The 18,697-nt window shown below is 45.5% G+C and overlaps 2 protein-coding genes across 4 annotated transcripts; both read left to right on the top strand.

Annotated features, from left to right (window-relative positions):
• The first annotated feature begins 169 nt into the window (after positions 1-169).
• Positions 170-6,507, top strand: LOC111861188 (aldehyde dehydrogenase family 3 member A2-like). Of its 2 annotated transcripts, XM_023845574.2 has the most exons (11): positions 170-342; positions 2,269-2,431; positions 2,548-2,779; positions 3,107-3,192; positions 3,291-3,499; positions 3,586-3,703; positions 3,812-3,953; positions 4,153-4,319; positions 4,766-4,865; positions 5,278-5,516; positions 6,290-6,507. In XM_023845574.2, the coding sequence occupies exons 2-11, from the start codon at positions 2,270-2,272 to the stop codon at positions 6,302-6,304; spliced, it is 1,470 nt and encodes a 489-aa protein (XP_023701342.1). In that variant the 5' UTR covers positions 170-342; position 2,269; the 3' UTR covers positions 6,305-6,507. The 2 variants fall into 2 exon arrangements, with proteins under 2 accessions (XP_023701342.1, XP_072557493.1); XM_072701392.1 differs by lacking the exons at positions 170-342; positions 2,269-2,431 and having other exon boundaries at positions 2,779-2,846.
• Positions 6,508-10,213: 3,706 nt separating this feature from the next.
• LOC111860935 (aldehyde dehydrogenase family 3 member A2-like) lies at positions 10,214-16,204 on the top strand. 2 transcript variants are annotated; one of them, XM_072701552.1, is made up of 12 exons: positions 11,070-11,494; positions 11,762-11,905; positions 12,005-12,178; positions 12,303-12,534; positions 12,620-12,705; positions 13,807-14,015; positions 14,114-14,231; positions 14,424-14,565; positions 14,855-15,021; positions 15,116-15,215; positions 15,332-15,594; positions 16,095-16,204. In XM_072701552.1, exons 2-12 carry the CDS (start codon positions 11,834-11,836, stop codon positions 16,107-16,109), a joined length of 1,578 nt encoding a protein of 525 aa, XP_072557653.1. In that variant the 5' UTR covers positions 11,070-11,494; positions 11,762-11,833; the 3' UTR covers positions 16,110-16,204. The 2 variants fall into 2 exon arrangements, with proteins under 2 accessions (XP_023700891.1, XP_072557653.1); XM_023845123.2 differs by lacking the exons at positions 11,070-11,494; positions 11,762-11,905 and adding an exon at positions 10,214-10,286.
• Positions 16,205-18,697: the final 2,493 nt, after the last annotated feature.

Consider the following 18,697-nt stretch of genomic DNA (forward strand, 5'->3'; position numbering starts at 1 on the left):
AATCCTTAATACTAAATACACAAATAGTAACCTTCAGCTGTCAATTTGATCCACGATGGTACTCCTAATGTGACTCGTGATTATTTAGACCGTGCACATCTTTTAATACATATATTGTCAACTTGTTTTGTATTTTCCGCTCCAACACGTCAACTTTAACCACGCGACACGGCACGCCGTTGGTCACCGCGGTAGACTACAGCTCCCAGCATGCAATGTATCGCGGGAGGCTTATGGGAACGGTCTGCTCTTTCCGGTACTGTTCGTTTCGGCGGCCCTGTAGAACAACGTCAAAAATAGGGAATTTGTGGCCCATCGCTTTAAACCGTCCTTAAGTCAAAGGTAAGAGACAGAGCAGCAGCAGAACGTGGATCGGTTGGAGTAACTGTTGGCGTAGCTAAAAATTCTTCAACTCTGAGGAATCGACTCAGAATTCAAGATGGCTGCGCCCTTTATCAACAGAAGTTTAAGCTGTAGTTTTATGCCACCAAACAATATAAAAAGCAAGGAACAAGATAAACTGTTAACGTACAATGAAATTAAGACGTAAGCTAACAAAGTTGTATAGACCACTTTCGTGTTTGCAAACAAATATGACATATTTTGTGGGCCGAACGAGACAGAAGCAGCGATATTTAGGTGTGAGTGCCAAAAATCTATATTTGAATAATCAGGACGACTCCCCCAGTCATTTTAATGCTTTGTCAGCAAAAGATAAATTATCTTACATTAGTTAGTTAGGTGTGGGCAGTGGTGACTTAATGGTTAGGGAAGCGCACTTATAATTTAAAGATTGCTGGTTCGAAGGTACCACCCCCAAGCACTGCCCCCTGCAATGTCACGATGTCACATATGGGTTAAATGCAAAGGACACATTTCGTTGTTGTGCACTGTGTGCTGTGGTGTGTCAACAATGACCACTGATCAAATTCCAAAAGGTTTCCGGATCCACACTGGCTGTCTGATCAGTGGGTCAAAGACCCAACTAAATGGCTCAAGTTACAGTGGCTGGACATTTTCGTCTAAAAACCAAGCGTGTACAGAAAAGAAAAACTGGAGGCATATAATTTCGCGCTTTCTGGTCATGTGTGGGACCTTCAATACAGAGATTTGTCCGATGACTTTTGTGTTGCGTGGTTGTGTTTGTATACATTAATATATACATTTTTTCCATTCATCACTACAACTGCTGCTGCTAAAATTTCTAGATAGTTCTAGAAATTATTTATCCCAAAAGAAATACTGTTGGTTTACAGTAGGAGCAGTAGCAGACAATTAATATAGAATAAATATTACAATAAGCTATACAGTAATAAGGATACATAAAAATTTCTATGTAAAAATGTCACTAATGTTGAACGGGTTAAATATTGTTTTTTGCTCTCGGAATAATTCAGTATGCACTTTGAATTATATTACCGAATACTGTCTAGACATATTTCGTTTCAAATGTCTTTAACGACGGTGTCCTATAAAAATGAGGCTCGTTGCTTTTTGAATTTATATTTTGGCAACCAACATCGCAACACAACACGACACCGCATTTAATTTCCTTATTTCTTCCTGTTACGTAATCTTTACATCCACTCAAAATTGCTCTATAGTTCATATTGTGGTTTATTAAGTTTATAAAAGTCGCTATGTAAAAATATGAACTAATTCCAGCAGGTGGGGCTCTAATCCAAGCTCCCATAAGTCAGTGAATTCATTCAATGGACGTGTGTCTGCAGTTTGTTACTTCGTTCGGTGCACGAACTGATTCTCTCAGGGGAACAATTTGATTGTACTGTACTGATACCTGCGCGAGTCTCTTGTATGTAGTTCATTCCTTTATTCAGTAAACGAACTTGGCAGTGGTACCTCAGATCAGTAGCAACATACTACTTTGTTAAGCCAGTAAGTGTACTGAGACCCCCATAGTTGCTCAGTCAGAGTGAACTGATCAGTAGAAGGTGCTTGGTGGGGTGGCTTCTACCCAGTTAGTCACTGGCTAGCTGTTGTCATGACCGGTTTGCTGATGCAGTTTACTGATAGTCATTGACATGAAATTAAGAAAATAGCTCCTGACTGTCGCGGAACGCAATCTAGCACGTACGGCGCATTGCATCTTGTACGGTTCTGTACCTGATAGGGCTCCCCCTCCTCTATGATTCTGATTTGTCTAAATCTAAGCAAAACACTGCCTTCACAAATAACAGGGCAGTGGAAGTAAGTGCAGTAAGGTTCTGTAGAATGTCACCCATCAGCGTTGGTGCCATGGTTCAACAGAATGTCCCAGGAGCAGCAGGTGGCGGAGCGGACGCGGCAGGCCTTCCTCACGGGCCGGACGAGGCCCCTCAAGCACAGAGTGAGCCAGCTGAAAGCCCTGCGGCGCTTCATTGTCGAGCAGCAGAAGGACATCGCTGAGGCCCTACAGAAGGACCTCGGCAAGGTGATGCTCTGTCTGTACTGCTGATCCAGATGTCCAGGATAAATAGCTGAATAATTGTGAGTAAAAGCGGCGTGTAAAGATGATGCTGATGAGGGCCTGCCACGTGTGTCCCGCAGACTGAGTATGGAACGCAGCTTTACGAGATGCTCGGGTTGGAGGATGAGATCAAGGTGGCCCTGGACCACCTGGCTGAGTGGGCGGCACCGCGGCCCGTCGGAAAGACACTGCTGACCGCCTTGGATGACGTCTATATCCAGCCTGAGCCCCTGGGCGTGGTGCTCATCATCGGGGCTTGGAACTACCCCTGGGCCCTCACCTTGCAGCCGCTGATCGGGGCCATCGCTGCAGGTGTGCTTGGTGTGAAACTGCCGCAGGGGAGGGAAACGCCGGTAAATGGTAGAGGAAGAAGCAGGAGGTGAACACCGTATAAATGTCATAATGCAGGTATATTATTCCCCGCTTAATGCTCCTGGTGTAATTCTGATGCCACCCCTCTCTGCCCAGTTATGGACAGCAGAGTTATGATGCATCACTAGACGTGATGCAAGTCAGGTGCCTGAACGGCACAGCCTCAGAACACCTCATTTAAGTGTTGGGAGACACCGCAGGAACCCTGACGCGACAAACCAGGGATTTAGGGCTGTGAGTAAATGACGGGTCCATTTGGTCGCCCAGGTAACGCGGTGGTGGTGAAGCCCTCGGAGGTGTGCACTCACACGGCCAAGGTCATGGAGGACCTGCTCCCCCGCTACCTGGACAAGGTGAGGACTCCATCCCCCCCCCCGCTGGAAAGGCTGGTTACCGGAAATGTGTCTGTATCTGTTTATAATCTTTAATCCCTTTTGTGTTTTCTTTTCAGGAGCTGTACCCTGTGGTGACGGGGGGGGCCTCGGAGACCCAGGAGCTGCTGCGGCAGCGTTTTGACCACATCTTCTACACGGGGAGCAGCGCGGTGGGAAAGCTGGTGATGGAGGCGGCCGCCCGGCATCTGAGCCCCGTCACACTGGAACTGGGGGGGAAGAGCCCCTGCTACGTGGACAAGGACTGCGACCTGGCCGTAGCGTCCCGGTGAGTCGGTAGGGGGGTGGGGGCGGTGGCACAGCAGGATGTCCTGAGCCCAACTTCACACGCTTTCTGGGTGTTTGTGGTCACAGCCGCATCACCTGGGGCAAGTTTGTCAACTGCGGCCAGACGTGCATCGCGCCCGATTATGTGCTATGCGAACCTGGCATCCAGGACCGGCTGCTGCAGGAGATGCGGAGCTGCATCAAGGTGCGTGCTGATGGGGGGGGGGGCAGCACTCGCATATGACCAGGGGCATGGGGGCTGGGGCTCGCTATCAGGGAACGGGCCAATGGGAATTCCATGTTCTGCTGACAGGAATTCTACACGGATGACCCAAAGTCGTTCCCGGATTACGGACGCATCATCAATCAGCGCCACTTTCAGAGGGTGACGGCGCTGCTGGAGGGCAGCATGGTGGCCATTGGTGGCGACAGCGACGAATCGCAGTGCTACATCGGTACGTGGCCCCTCCCCCCGATGCCGCCACTCACCATCGTCCGACTTCCTGCTCTTGGTCACTCCGCTCAGCTTCCACCATGTCAGACACTCATCCTGGACAAAAACTTTCTTTCTTCCATCTCTAATGTTGATCTTTTCATCTTTCCTCTATTTGGGCCTGAATACAAACCACTCCCGTCTCCATGATGCCTCCACAGCACCTACGGTTCTGAGGGATGTGAAACCAGAAGCCAAAGTCATGCAGGAGGAAATATTTGGCCCGGTTCTGCCGATCCTACCGGTCAGTGGGCCGGACGAGGCCATCCGCTTCATCAACAGCCGCGAGAAACCCCTCGTCCTCTACATTTTCTCCTCCAGCAACAAGGTAACAAGGAAGAGAGGATTGACTCCACCCACTACCTCCCGCTGACTCCACCCACTACCTCCCGCTGACCCCACCCACTATCTCCCGCTGACCCCACCCACTATCTCCCGCTGACCCCACCCACTATCTCCCGCTGACCCCACCCACTATCTCCCGCTGACCCCACCCACTATCTCCCGCTGACCCCACCCACTACCTCCCGCTGACCCCACCCACTACCTCCCGCTGACCCCACCCACTACCTCCTGCTGACTCCACCCACTACCTCCCGCTGACCCCACCCACTACCTCCCGCTGACCCCAACCACTATCTCCCGCTGACCCCACCCACTACCTCCCGCTGACCCCACCCACTACCTCCCGCTGACCCCACCCACTACCTCCCGCTGACTCCACCCACTACCTCCCGCTGACTCCACCCACTACCTCTCGCTGACCCCACCCAGGTCATTAAGCAGATGATTGCAGAGACCTCCAGTGGTGGAGTCCTGGCCAACGACTGCCTGGTGCACTACACTGTCAGCGCATTGCCCTTTGGCGGCGTGGGTGAGTCACCCTCCCTGTTGGCCACAACATGGCACTTCAGGGCACTAAGATAAAGGCTGTCGAGTTCAGGCCCCACAAAGACTGAAGGTCTCTCCTCCATTTTATATGTTTATACACATTCAGTGTGAAGGACCCTAAGCGTCAGTGTGCGTATGAGTGGATAAAATCACATATTGTAAACCCCCCTCAAATTCAGAAATTTGCATGTTTTATTGCATTATCTGTATTGTAGTCGGCAATTTAATGCTTCCGTTGGAAAAACATTACCAGACTTGATCATAAAATCAGAAGGTAAATTATATTTATATTATATTATATTAATGATATTATATTATATTGCACCGTAAACGGCAGTGTACAGCTTGAGGCTGAGCTGTGCCCAGCCGTGTGACACGTGACCCATGGTGTCCAGGGCACAGCGGGATGGGCCGGTACCATGGCAAGTGCACTTTCGACCAGCTGAGCAACCTGCGCAGCTGCCTCATCAAGACCCTGAGCATGGAGGTGGTCAACAAGATGCGGTACCCACCGCACACGGCCGAGAGGCTGCGCTGGGCCCGCGTCCTGCTGCTGACCCGCGTCCGGCTGGGCCGCCTCCGCCAGCTGGCGCTGTTCGCTCTGCTCGGCGTGCTGGCCGCCTTCATGTATAAGGTGAGGGGGCTGGGGTTGGGGGGTGGCTGCCCGTGTCCCACAGAAACCCAGCCATGAGTGCGATCAGGCTGCCGAAATCACCTGGACCGTGGTCGGGAAAATGGCCCTTAATCATATGGTGTCATCTTCCAGGTGAAGGGATGCAAAACGAGTAGGTAGCTGGCCCGTTGCTCAATGAAGTGTAGTCAAGTGTGCTTCACTGTCTGCTTCACTGTCTGCTTCACTGTCTGCTTCACTGTCTGCTTCACTGTCTGCTTCACTGTCTACACAAGGCTAATGTTGTTTGTACGAGTGCTCAGATGGGCATTATTGCATGTCTCTGTCAGTATCAGGGATCACTCTTGTTTTGCCCCTTAAAATGGCTGATCTCTACCCCTTTCCATCTTTAGCAATCTAATGAAGAAGTTCTTAATTGAAATGCCAAATATACTTGTTTTTTCCCAGGAAGCACTTCCATTTTATTAGAAATGTGATAAATCGTGATTGGATCTCACTTCCATTCCTGCCTGAGCTTGGAGGATATCAGGAGTGTTTCCTGTCCAAAGGACAATGCGAGCTTGTCAGAGGGGTCTGACTTTGAAGTTAATGTCCTTAATCAGTGGAGCTTAACTTCTCTCTCGATCTGTGCCTTTGTTGAGTGTCATCCTACCTGGGGGCCTTCGCTGGTGGGGGCTCCCTGCGTGCCCAAAGCCACCTCATGCATTCCCAGGTCACCAGTCCCTTTTTCCTGTGCAGATTCACATTGTGATATTTGGGCTTTTTCTGTTTTTCAGAGGTTCATTAAGTAAGAGGCGGTGGACGGGGGTCTAACATCTGGATCGGAACCCGGACCCTGTGAGCCTAGAAGGGGCTTGGGGCAATGAAAGATGGACCCAGCACTGCCTTTAAGCAGATCATGAGAGCTGAAAATGTGAGAATCTTCAGGGGTCTCCAACTCCGGTCCTGGAGAGCTACTATCCAGTAGGTTTCCTGTCCCACTTGGCTTCTGATGAGCCACACCTGCTCCTGGTATTTACCTGAGAACAGGTGTGGCTCATCAGAAGCCGGGTAGGATAGAAAACCTACTGGACGGTAGCTGTCCAGGACCGGAGTTGGAGACCCCTGCTGTACATAGTTAAGTAACTAGGGGACCTTGTCCTAGGGGCCAACGATAGCTTTTCAGCCATCCTAGGCAAAACTTCTTGGGAGCCCCCACCCCCACCAACAGGGTCGTCATTTAACCTGCTCCAATAAAGCATACCTGCTTGAGATGCACCGTCCTTAACTTTAACTGGGGTTCACTATAAATTCATATTTACTCGGTATAAAGCTGCAGGTTATAATAAGAATGGAGGAGAAAACTGTTGAAACAAACTACAGCACGTGCCCGAAACATTTGCAGCCGGGCGAATGTGATTTTAGCGCAAATGATAGCGTAACAAAACATAGGCTCCGCAAGTCAGAACAAACAGCGTCGAAATTGCGGCCAAGCTTACCTAAACTGCTAAACCCATTTATTGTTATAGTAACGGGACGGTACAGTTCGATTCACGGCTGTGCTTTTAAAGTTTCTGTAATATAATTATTACATATATCATTAAAACAAAAAGTAATGGCTGGCCTTTGTTATACTCAGACTAATGGTTGAGTAGATTGCCCCTGAAGTTATGATGTAGAGGTGGACAATCCCTGACAGTACTTTTCCACAGATAGTTACAAAAAAACTGGCAAGTCCATCGTCATCGTTGTAATGGTTATTATAATCTGTTGTATTCAAATACATTCTTCGATGCAAAATGCTTTGTTTAATACAGATTTTTTTTGTTATGACGGTTCAAAAATGCCTAATAAAGTTCTTATAAATGATACTTTGTGTTTGTTCTTCCTGTGCATGGTATGTATTTGCATTCTAAATGCTGCCTCTGCTTTACGAATCTGCCGTGGCTTATGTTTTTACACTAGCCTCGTGTGTTCTTGAACAGAAATTTACAAACGAGAGGAGGCCATTCGGCCCATCAAGCTCGTTTGGGGAGAACTTAACTAATAGCTCAGAGCTGTTAAAATCTTATCTAGCTCTGATTTAAAGGAACCCAGGGTTTTAGCTTCCGCTACACTAGCAGGAAGACTATTCCATACTCTAACTACACGCTGTGTAAAGAAGTGCTTCCTCAAATTCAGTTTAAAATGTTCTCCCGCTAATTTCCACTTATGGCCACGAGTTCTAGTATTTAAACTAATATTGAAGTAGCCATTTGGCTGAACAGCATCCAGACCTGTTAGAATCTTATATACCTGGATCATGTCCCCCCTTAGTCTCCTTTGCTCAAGGCTAAACAGATTCAGCTCAGCTAACCTCTCCTCATAAGACATTCCTCTAAGACCAGGAATCATTCTCGTAGCCCTCCGTTGCACTTTTTCTAAGGCAGCAATGTCCTTCTGGTATGGTGACCAAACCTGCACACAATATTCTAGGTGGGGTCTTACCAAGGAATTGTATAACTGTAACATCACCTTCCTTGACTTATACTCCACACACCTAGAGATATAATCCAACATTCTATTGGCCTTTTTTACTGCTTCCCCACACTGGCGAGAGTGGGACAAGGAAGCATCAACATACACACTGAGATCTTTCTCGTAATCAGCTACCTTTATTTCAGTGGAACCCATAAAATATTCTTGGAATGAGTGATCTGCACTGTTTTTGAGTTAAATAGGTAACACTTTATAATGCTGTTCTGTAGTTAACAGGTAAATATGCAGGAAGTAAGCAGCAACAAAGGAGTAGTGCTTCATTAACACCTAAATTGGTACTATTAACTACTATGGAGTTATGCTTAATTACTCAATAGGTAATAGTGAACTAATTATTATAGTAGTTCGCTATTACTTCATTAGGAACTATTGAGTATTGCTGGTCTCATTGGGAATTATGTACTAACTATGGATTATTTCTAATAACTACTAGTTCATTACTCATCAAATGAACAGTGCTTTTTTTTGGACTAACAGGAACTTACAGGCTACTGTTCTCAATGGTTTTTGCCATTTTTTTCCTTTTGGAATAACAGGCTTGTTTCTTCCTATTTGTTTGTATGACATACAACTTATTCTACAAAATATTACTGCCTAAAATATGTATACAGTACCTACATTTTAATTGTTTACCTCACTTCAGTCCGTGTGCCAGTGTTCTTCAAACTGTGCTTTGAAGTCCAACTGAAGGGATGGTCAATCAGAGACTCGTATTTTGACACATGATGTGCTCCACCACATATTGTTGATACGCTCTCTCTTGCGTTGTATACAACCAAAATGGCGATTTGGCCCACATTACACTGCGGCTATAGCAAGTGTGACGTCAGCGGACAAAGACCGATTGAGTGGACCTGCTGGCTGGGCCAAAAGCACAAGGATGGACCACTTGGACATTTGTTACATGACATCAGAAAGCAATACCCTGTGTAAATAGTTTTAATGGGATGGATGTGTAATCAATGTAAAGTTATTTGATTTAAAAAATTAAGTTGTGATGTTAATATAACAAATTAAATGTGTAAAATTAACTCATGCTGTTGTGTCATGAAGTGTTACATGAATGTTTAAGTGAAACAAATAAGCTATGTTAACATTCATTGTTCTTATTAACCCCTTAAAAAGAACTCATTAAATGTAAAATTAAAAAAACTCAGTGAAATAGCTTACTCAGTAACGCCACATTAATTACTATTGAGTACAGTTACAGTATGTTTCACTTTATAATACTGTTCTTGTTCTTTAGTAGCTCCTATGGAAGTCAGTAACGCCACATTAATTACAAATGAGTTACAGTGTGTTTCACTTTATAATACTGTTCTTGTTCTTTAGTAGCTCCTATGGAAGAAGTCAGTAACGCCACATTAATTACTAATGAGTTACAGTGTGTTTCACTTTATAATACTGTTCTTGTTCTTTAGTAACTCCTATTGAAGAAGTCAGTAACGCCACATTCATTACTAATGAGTTACAATTAGTTTTATTTAGGTCATTAGTAAGACTTCATTCCTTATTTAAAATACATACATTAATTTCTTAATGTTTAGAAAAGATCAACAATATGTGGTGGAGCAGATCATGTGGCAAAACACGAGTCTCTGATTGACCATCCCTTCAGTTGGACTTCAAAGCACAGTTTGAAGAACACTGGCACACGGACTGAAGTGAGGTAGATAATTAAAATGTAGGTACTGTATACATATTTTAGGCAGTAATATTTTGTAGAATAAGTTGTATGTCATACAAACAAGTAGGAAGAAACAAGCCTGTTATTCCAAAAGGAAAAAAATGGCAAAAACAATTGAGAACAGTAGCCTGTAAGTTCCTGTTAGTCAAACAAAAAAGCACTGTTCATTTGATGAGTAATGAAGTAGTAGTTATTATAAATAATCCAGTTAGTACATAATTCCCAGAGACCAGCAATACTCAATAGTTCCTAATGAAGTAATAGCGAACTACTATAATAATTAGTTTACTATTACCTATTGAGTAATTAAGCATAATTCCTTAGTATAGTTAATAGTACCAATTTAGGTGTTAATGAAGCACTACACCTTTGTTGCTGCTTACTTCTTGCATATTTACCTGTTAATTACGGAACAGCATTATAAAGTGTTACCTTTAAATATTCCTAATTAAAGGTATCATTACTTCCTTATTTGCGCACTTTGGATGTTGTCGTGTCTGGTCGCCTCCCATCGCGACTATAACCTCCCTCTTAGTTATCAGGTATCAGAGGCCGCTTGCAGCTGGACGGTGAGTCTCTATGAACTGAAAGCTATCGAGGAGTTTGTGTGCGCGCAATGGAAACGGCAAGATATATTCGCTTTCTTCCAAATAATTTCATTTTGCTACGGAAACTGCTTCTCGAAAGCATGCACGTCATATTTAATATTCTATACAATGGGTGCAAGCATATTTTAAACTTAAGATATTAGGAAATAAATCGGAAATTAATTTAAAAATATATTGAGTTTCAGATGGTCATTTTCCCCAGGAATTTCTGTTTTTACGATTTTGCCTGCAAGTCAAATTCCCTTGTGCCTTTAGGAGGCTAACGTTGCGAATTTAACCAACGCACGCTCTGCTATATTTCATTTTTATGGTGTCTTCGCCATCCTTTTGTTTGTGCATTCCATGTAAATAAATTTTGATCGATTTTGATATTACTACACAAGCCTTGTTATGCTGCTTGGGACCCCTGTAACATTTGCATACCCTTCAGTTGTTAGATGTGTCTGTCCGAATGGTGGTCTTTTTCTTTTTACTTGTTTGTTACGCTATCACAGGTATTTACGTGCTCGCTCGATCGGATAATAAAAGCGCGTCATGATCTCACGTTAAAATAATTTTGGTTTGTTTAACTTGGATAAAAAGTTATACATGTTTTTAGTGAACTTTTTAAAAGACAAAAATAAGTTGTCATCAAGGACAACTTATTATAACTCAAACGTTGTAACAAGAGTTAATCGTTTAATTCAAACTTTAAACATTAAATAGAAATTTCATCTTCTAATCACAATTCAGTGTTTTTTCATGCTCATATTTACTCAAAAGAGAAAATACAGTTTCAGGCAAACCCTCTTTCCCCTTTGGCTTTTAAAAAATTCCTATGCCTCTTCAACTGTTTTGCTATTTAACTCCGTCCAGTTTACAGTTTCTAGTTTCCATCTCATACCATTAAAGTTAGCCTTCCTAACATTGTAAACTTTTAATTTAGACTTTGCTCTTCTGACACTAAAATTAACCTCAAATTTAACTATGTTATGATCACTACCATCCAATGGTTCTAAAACCTCTAATTTTCCAATCCTATCCTGGTTATTAGAGAAAACAAGATCAAGAAGGGCTTCTCCCCTGGTAGGGGTATTAACAAACTGAGTAAAAAAAACAATCCTGTACTAATTCCACCATCTCAAGTTCATTTACAGAAGAGCCAGAGACTGTGTCCCACTGTATCCCAGGTAAATTAAAATCACCCATAACCACCACATCATTTTTATTACTCATAATCCTGATATCATCATATAACATTCTGCTTTCCTCTGTAGCTACATTAGGTGCTCTATAACAAACCCCGACAATTAGGCCATTTGAGTCTTTAGCATCCAGTTTTATCCATACAGCTTCTGTACTTTTATTTTTATCAGTGAGCTCCCTTGCCTGCAAGTTTTCTTTTACGTATACTGCAAAATCACCTCCCTTCTTGCCTATCTGGTCTCTTAAGACAGATTGGGAGAGCATGGGGGGTCATGAGGTCGCTGGAAAGGGGTGTGTGGCGCTCCTGATATCTTTGCAAGAGGATGATGGTTCAAGTCTTTAGAGTTCTGGTTCTCCCTGTGTTGCTGTATGACTGTGAGACATGGACTCCTATGGTACTGTGTCTCTTCGAAGAATCCTTGGGTACCACTGGTTTGACAGACAACCTTTGCCTGCATGCTCCCCAACCTTACCTGACCTGACCTTCCTTGTAGGGTTCATCAGTGTCATCCATGGAGATTGAGGTGGTTGATCGCACCAGGGCTGCTTACCAGACCGGGAGGTCACGGCCCCTGCAGTTCCGGCTCCAGCAGCTGCGGGCTCTGCGCAGACTGCTCTCAGAACATGAGGCAACCATTTCTGCTGCACTCAAACAAGACCTCAATAAGGTGAGGGCTACTGGTTTCTGAAGGATTCATGAGCCAATCAAATTCTCCTGCCTGGAAGGATGGAGATTACTGCACGGCCAGTTACAGAGCGTGTGTATCTTTGCTCATTCTTTATTTGTCACAGAGCCACTTTAATGCGCAGCTCTTTGAGCTGATTGGTGTGGAGACGGAGATTGCTTTGGCTTTGGACAAGCTGTCAGAGTGGGCTGCCCCCAGGCCCGTTCAGAAGAACCTCCTGAGTATGTTGGTGGATGCTTACATCCAGCCCGAGCCCCTAGGGGTGGTGCTCATCATTGGGGCCTGGAACTACCCCTGGGCCCTCACCCTGAAGCCCCTTGTGGGTGCCATCGCAGCAGGTACACCACCTTCTCCATCTTGGCCGTTTCTTAAATCGACAGTTTTCATACTCACCCTGGTGGTCTTCTCCTCTCTGTTCAACAGGTAATGCGGCTGTGGTGAAGCCATCAGAGATCACCCAACACTCTGCCAACCTATTGAAGGAGCTCCTGCCTCAGTATCTAGACAAGGTCATTCATCTCCCATCTTAATCTTTGTAATTCTAGTGTTGTAGTTCTCGAGACCGGTCTTGGTCTCGAGACCGGTCTCGAGACCAATTTTTTGTGGTCTCGGTCTTGTCTTGGTCTCGACTCTATTTGGTCTCGGTCTTGTCTTGGTCTCGACTCTATTTGGTCTCGGTCTTGTCTTGGTCTCGGACATAGCGGTCTCGATGGGATGGGGAAAAAAAGAGAAAACTGCGCATCCTCACAGAACAGTATCATTATTTATTACGCACCTCAATTCAAATGCAACCAGTCAGATGCATCCATTTCAAAAACGTTACATTTTATACATTTTCTCCACGGACACTGCCAGTGCTTCACAGTCCACAAACATCATACACATCATATCATACATCGGCAAAAAAATGTCCGTGAAGTCTATAGCATAGTTATAATTCAAATAAATTAGGTATTTTACATTGATTAGAAAGCACGGTCTTGGAGGTGCAAGTCAATCTGGAGGCTCATTCTCTTCAATTCAAAGCAAAGGATCATTACATAGCTGTATTCATAGCTTACCTGAGGTCTCTGTCCCTGGTATAAGAGACTTAATATGAACATCTTTCTGGTACATCCCATCTCTTTCCCTTGACGAGGTCTGATAAAATGGTTATAGGAGAGGATTGCTGAGAATATTATTTTCCATCAGGTCTCGTAACTATGACAAATCTGGGAGATTTTAAATGAGAGACATATGGACATATGGACAATATAATTGAAAAGATAACATGAATTTGATTTAACGAGTAATGACACTTTACAGCAATGCCTTTTTTCTCTACAGTTGATCTGGGTAATGTGATGTCGATTCTAGCCCTAGTCTGTTTTCGGTCTTGGTCTTGCTCTTGGTCTCGACCAGTCTTGGTCTTGGTCTCGCCTTAGTGTGTCTTGGTCTTGGTCTTGGACTTGGTCTTGGTCTTGGTACCCTCAAGTCTCGGCAGTGTCTTGGTCTTGATACCCTCCGGTCTCGGCAATGTCTTGGTCTCGGTTTAGGCGGTCTTGACTACAACACTATGTAATTCTGATCATCATGATAATATCAAAACTGAATCTTTATCTATCTCTCAGGAGCTGTACCCTGTGGTGACGGGGGGGGCCTCAGAGACCCAGGAGCTGCTGCGGCAGCGTTTTGACCACATCTTCTACACGGGGAGCAGCGCAGTGGGAAAGCTGGTGATGGAGGCGGCCGCCCGGCATCTGAGCCCCGTCACACTGGAACTGGGGGGGAAGAGCCCCTGCTACGTGGACAAGGACTGCGACCTGGCCGTGGCGTCCCGGTAAGTCGCTCACTGACAGGGTCGGGGGTGGGGGGGCACGCCAGCATGTCCCAAGTCTGACTTCATGCCCTTCTGGGTATGTGTGGTCACACCCGTAGCCGGATCACCTGGGGCAAGTTCACCAACTGTGGGCAGACGTGCATCGCGCCTGACTATGTGCTGTGTGAGCCCGCCATCCAGGACCGGCTGCTGCAGGAGATGCAGCGCACTCTGCAGGTGCCGTACCAGACGGATTGCCTCAGTTACAAAGTCACATGGCAGCAAGTCAGCCATGAGCCAGTAATGATCACCATGACGTTATCAACTCTGCGCGTTTGTGTGTCAGCAGCGCGGCATGATTGGGCAAACAAGCTCAATTTTACGTGGCACTGCTTTATGTGTCACTCACGGTCATACACGATCATGCAGGAATTCTATGGTGATGACCCTCGGACTTCCCCGGATTATGGTCGCATTGTCAGTGAGCGCCACTTTGATCGCCTGATTACTTTGATGGACGACTGCAGTGTCGCACTGGGGGGACAAAGTGACAGATCGGAGCTCTATATCGGTATGGTTTCCATCGTCATCAACATTATTATGTTACATCTTCAATTTCAAAACACTTTTTGTGCATCAAAGACATCAAGCAGACTTCTTTTGCATGTGGTGTCCTGATTGCTGTGTCTGCAAAATCCTTGGCAACCATGAAATCAAGTCCCTGCAACATGCCTCTATATGTGCTGAATTTTCCTGACCTCCAGCAGCCTTGCAGGCTGTAATATTTGCAGCGACGGCATTATCCTGCTGGGCATCCTCTGCTTTGGAATCACAGCGCTTACAGTCTGTGTGCTGTCCAGCTCCCACAATCCTGAGGGACGTGGACCCCAGCTGCCGGCTGATGCAGGAGGAGGTGTTCGGGCCCCTGCTGGCCCTCGTCACCGTCAACGGGGTGGATGACGCCATCCGCTTCATGAACGACCGGGAGAAGCCTCTGGCCATCTATGTCTTCTCCTCCAGCAAGAAGGTCAGATTCCAGAAAAAAACAGAAATAGCACCAAGCAGATGAAGGACCAGATTTACTTCCCCATGTTCTCTTTGTCACCTCCCCCCCCCCCCAGGTGATAAAGAAAGTGCTGGCTGAGACGTCCAGCGGAGGGGTTACTGTGAATGATGTCATGATGCACTACACTTTGAGCTCCCTACCTTTTGGGGGTGTCGGTAAGACTGGGGTCATGTCGCTCTGAGTGTGCAATTAGTGCAGCTTCAGTGGCCAAGCTAAGCTAACTGAGCCAGGCTAACTAGGCCGAGCTGACTGGAGTCCCCGTCTCCTGCAGGCCAGAGCGGCATGGGCCGGTACCATGGCAGGCACACTTACGACCAGCTGAGTCACCTGCGTGCCTGTTATGTAACATCACCCGCACTGGAGAGCTTCAACAAGGCCCGATACCCACCACTGTCCCACGGCCGTTTGCGCAAGGCCAGGTGCTGCTTACAGACATGGCTGTGCAGCTGTGCCAGGGCCTCCATCCTGTGGGTGGCGCTATCATCCATTCTGGCTCTGGGGCTATTAGTCGCCTTGCTGGTCATCCTGTTTAAGGTAAGAAGGTGGTTACATGAAGCTTTTGGGCTGGTGCACCATTAGCCCCGGAGCTATGACCTGCAACTCATAGGACTGTGTTTCTGTGCTGCTGCCATCCTGTCTGATAATGACCTCAGAGCGAGTCGACTGTGTTATGCAGAGCACAGATAGCAGGGGGCAGCGGTCACATGCCAGCCATTACATCACATGTTGGTTATGTGCAATGACCTTCTCAATGTGCTGCTTAGCTTGTTAACTATGGCTTTTGTAGATTAAAAAAATCTGAAACCATTTCAGTTAATAAGTCAACATAGTCATACATTTGGGGGTCAAACTACAAGCCCCAGGCTGTGAGACTTTGACACTGAGCTGACCTTCCCCGAGTGTTCAATGCCAGGCACGATTCGCTGTCATTTTTCCATGTTCATGCTGAGCTGAAAAAGCACATGAGAGCACAGGGTTCTTTTTTCACTTTGGAATGTTTCTCTCTCTCTCCCCCCCCCCCCTGCCCCACACAGGACACATCTAAATGAAGAACAGCTGCTGAACCCAGTCATTGAATTTGTTTAGAAAAAATCTTTCCACCATGAGTGTTGTTTTGCAGTCCAATAAATAGTAAAGATGGTAACTCTGCCCTTCGTGGACAACTTACTCCACAAAGAACAAGTTGAGAGAGGCGTAAAAAAGAATTTCCCCATTGGGACAATAAAGTTTTCAACAGTGGGCAAACTGCTGTTTGCCCAGTGTCTTTCCGCACACAGGGGGCGCTGTAGCATGTACAGAGGGAGGAAGGAGGCTAGACAGGATGACTGCATGCTCCCCCAATGAGAATCAGTAGGGAAGTGACCAGCAGGAGGCGGTTAAACCAGACGGTCACTGTAGTCCCCTCAGCATGGGCTCCAACCCCCCCCCCCCCCCAACTGTCTGGCTGGGGCCCTGTGTGACTGGAAGGGAGAGAGTGTCTGTGACAGACTGTCTGTTGAATGTCAATTCATTCATTATTGAGAAGGATAACTTCAGGAGAATGTCTTTTTGCATCTGGGGGGGGGGGGGGGGGGGCAGAACAACAAGCAAACAGAAAAGGCGACATGGAGGTTTGTGTTTATCTTCAGAAGTAAGAGGTGTGGAACTGAGTTTACATGGCATACAGCAACTCCCCTAGCTGTCAAGAGACCTAAAGCCTTATGGTTGATACTTCTGCTTAGAATCTAAGCCCGATGCCAATCCTCCTTCAAAAACAAAACAAGTCAAGCCCCAGGTAAACTTGACTTAGCCTCTAATCTTTTCAATAGCTAGAAACTCCCCTGGTTACAGTTGCTTTTCACTGTAATGCTGCGTGGGGCCCAATCTAACCTCACTTCCCATCTTTCCTCCAGGTGGCAGCACTAGTCCTTTACGATGCAATGTGACAAATAAACAAATCAGTAGGTGCGTGAATTAGAAGACTGCGCTCTCTAATCTGTAATGGGCTAGGGCAGAGGTCGGCAGCATTTTATGGCCATTTTATCTATAATCTTCACCCTCACTCCTTCTTTCTGAGTAAAGTTTGTTTGGCTCTGCAGTTGTTTGGCCTTCACACTTTTATTGAAGCCAGTAATTAGGTAGATGCAGCTCATTAAAAAAGAGAAGCTAAAAGTGGTATCATAGAGATACAAATTGCTTTCATAACCATTCCAACCAGAGTAAGACAAACAGCATCTGTTTATTAGTGGAAACGCTGGGATCACATCCCGCGTAGTTCGTTATTGCATCCAGCTAAGTGAGAAAATCAATCCATAGATGGATGCTGTGGTATAAATGCATTTGTAAAGATGGCTGTCTGCATCACTAAAGCGCACATCCATACGGACACATACGCTTACATGCTGGCAAATTGATTTGTATAGATCCACTCGTCCATTTTCATTACCTATTTGTTTGTGGTGTAGCCGTGGGAAGGTGGGGCTTCTCCCAGGAATGGCCAGTGAGGTGGAGTACACCCCCAGACAGGGACTGCGTATGAGCTAGGACACCTCAGTTAGAGACTTTCGGCATACAAACCATCGAATTGAATTGTATCACATTTCAAAATGAACTTCCTACTATTAGAGGAGCTCACCCCAAGTCAAAAAAACGAGAAATATCTCCTGGCAACAGACAAGATTTTTATTTATTTTTTTGGGGGGGGTGGTCTGAGGGAGCATCCATGCAGCCCTGCTTCCAGCTCCATGGTGTCCACCCAGGGTAAATGCATACAGAGAGGATACATCACCCACACCCTCAAAGAGCACAGGGAAGTCTGTACTGTAACCCTCCACCTTTCGTCTCAAAGCCAAATCAAAGGTATTGAAGCTTCAACAAAATTCATGGCCATTAGACAATGCAGTCAATTTTGTGTCTCGTTGGTGGGCAGTAAAAACATTGTTTAAGCTGTTTATGACAAAGACACGACTATAGAGAATATCAGAGGCTCGGTAGGATTATCTGTACTTTCTGCATGTGGATGTATCCAAGGAAGAGCAGCTAGGACAGCAGTCTCTCTGCGAGTACCTGTTTAGGCCACTTAAAATTAATAAATTGTTTTACATGACTCAAACTTCTAAAATATTGGTGAGTAGGGGATTTTATATTTTATATTTTTAGCGAAAAGACGAACGGCAACAGAGATATACTAAAACTAGAAAATTAAACTTTAATTTGTCAGTATCTCAACATTTTAAACTCTCAACAGTTTATTCCGTTGATTTCAAACGACCACCGTTAGTTGGTTAAACTAACGGTAGATGGCGCGCGTGCGTATTGACGATCTCTGACAGTTTTTGAGGTGAAAAAACGGATTTTTTGAAAAATATAAAATATAAAAAAAATCGAAGCGGCACCAAAAAATTGAGGCGGGCGGCCATGTAAAACAATTTATTAATTTTAAGTGGCCTTATTTACGCAATGAATCATAATTCAGTATGTAGCGCCACAGCCTTCATTAAAAATAAACAGCACAAAATGCTCGATCAGGTTTTGCCAGATTTTCATGACTCCTATGTTAAAGGGACAGTCGTGACAGCAGGTTTACAGAAATGACAATAACGTTGAAAAAGTTTTTATAGTTTTCTGTCCAACAAAGCAGACATTTGCCTTTCGCAAG

Source organism: Paramormyrops kingsleyae, chromosome 17 (genome assembly GCF_048594095.1).
Source record: "Paramormyrops kingsleyae isolate MSU_618 chromosome 17, PKINGS_0.4, whole genome shotgun sequence".
NCBI lineage: Eukaryota > Metazoa > Chordata > Actinopteri > Osteoglossiformes > Mormyridae > Paramormyrops > Paramormyrops kingsleyae.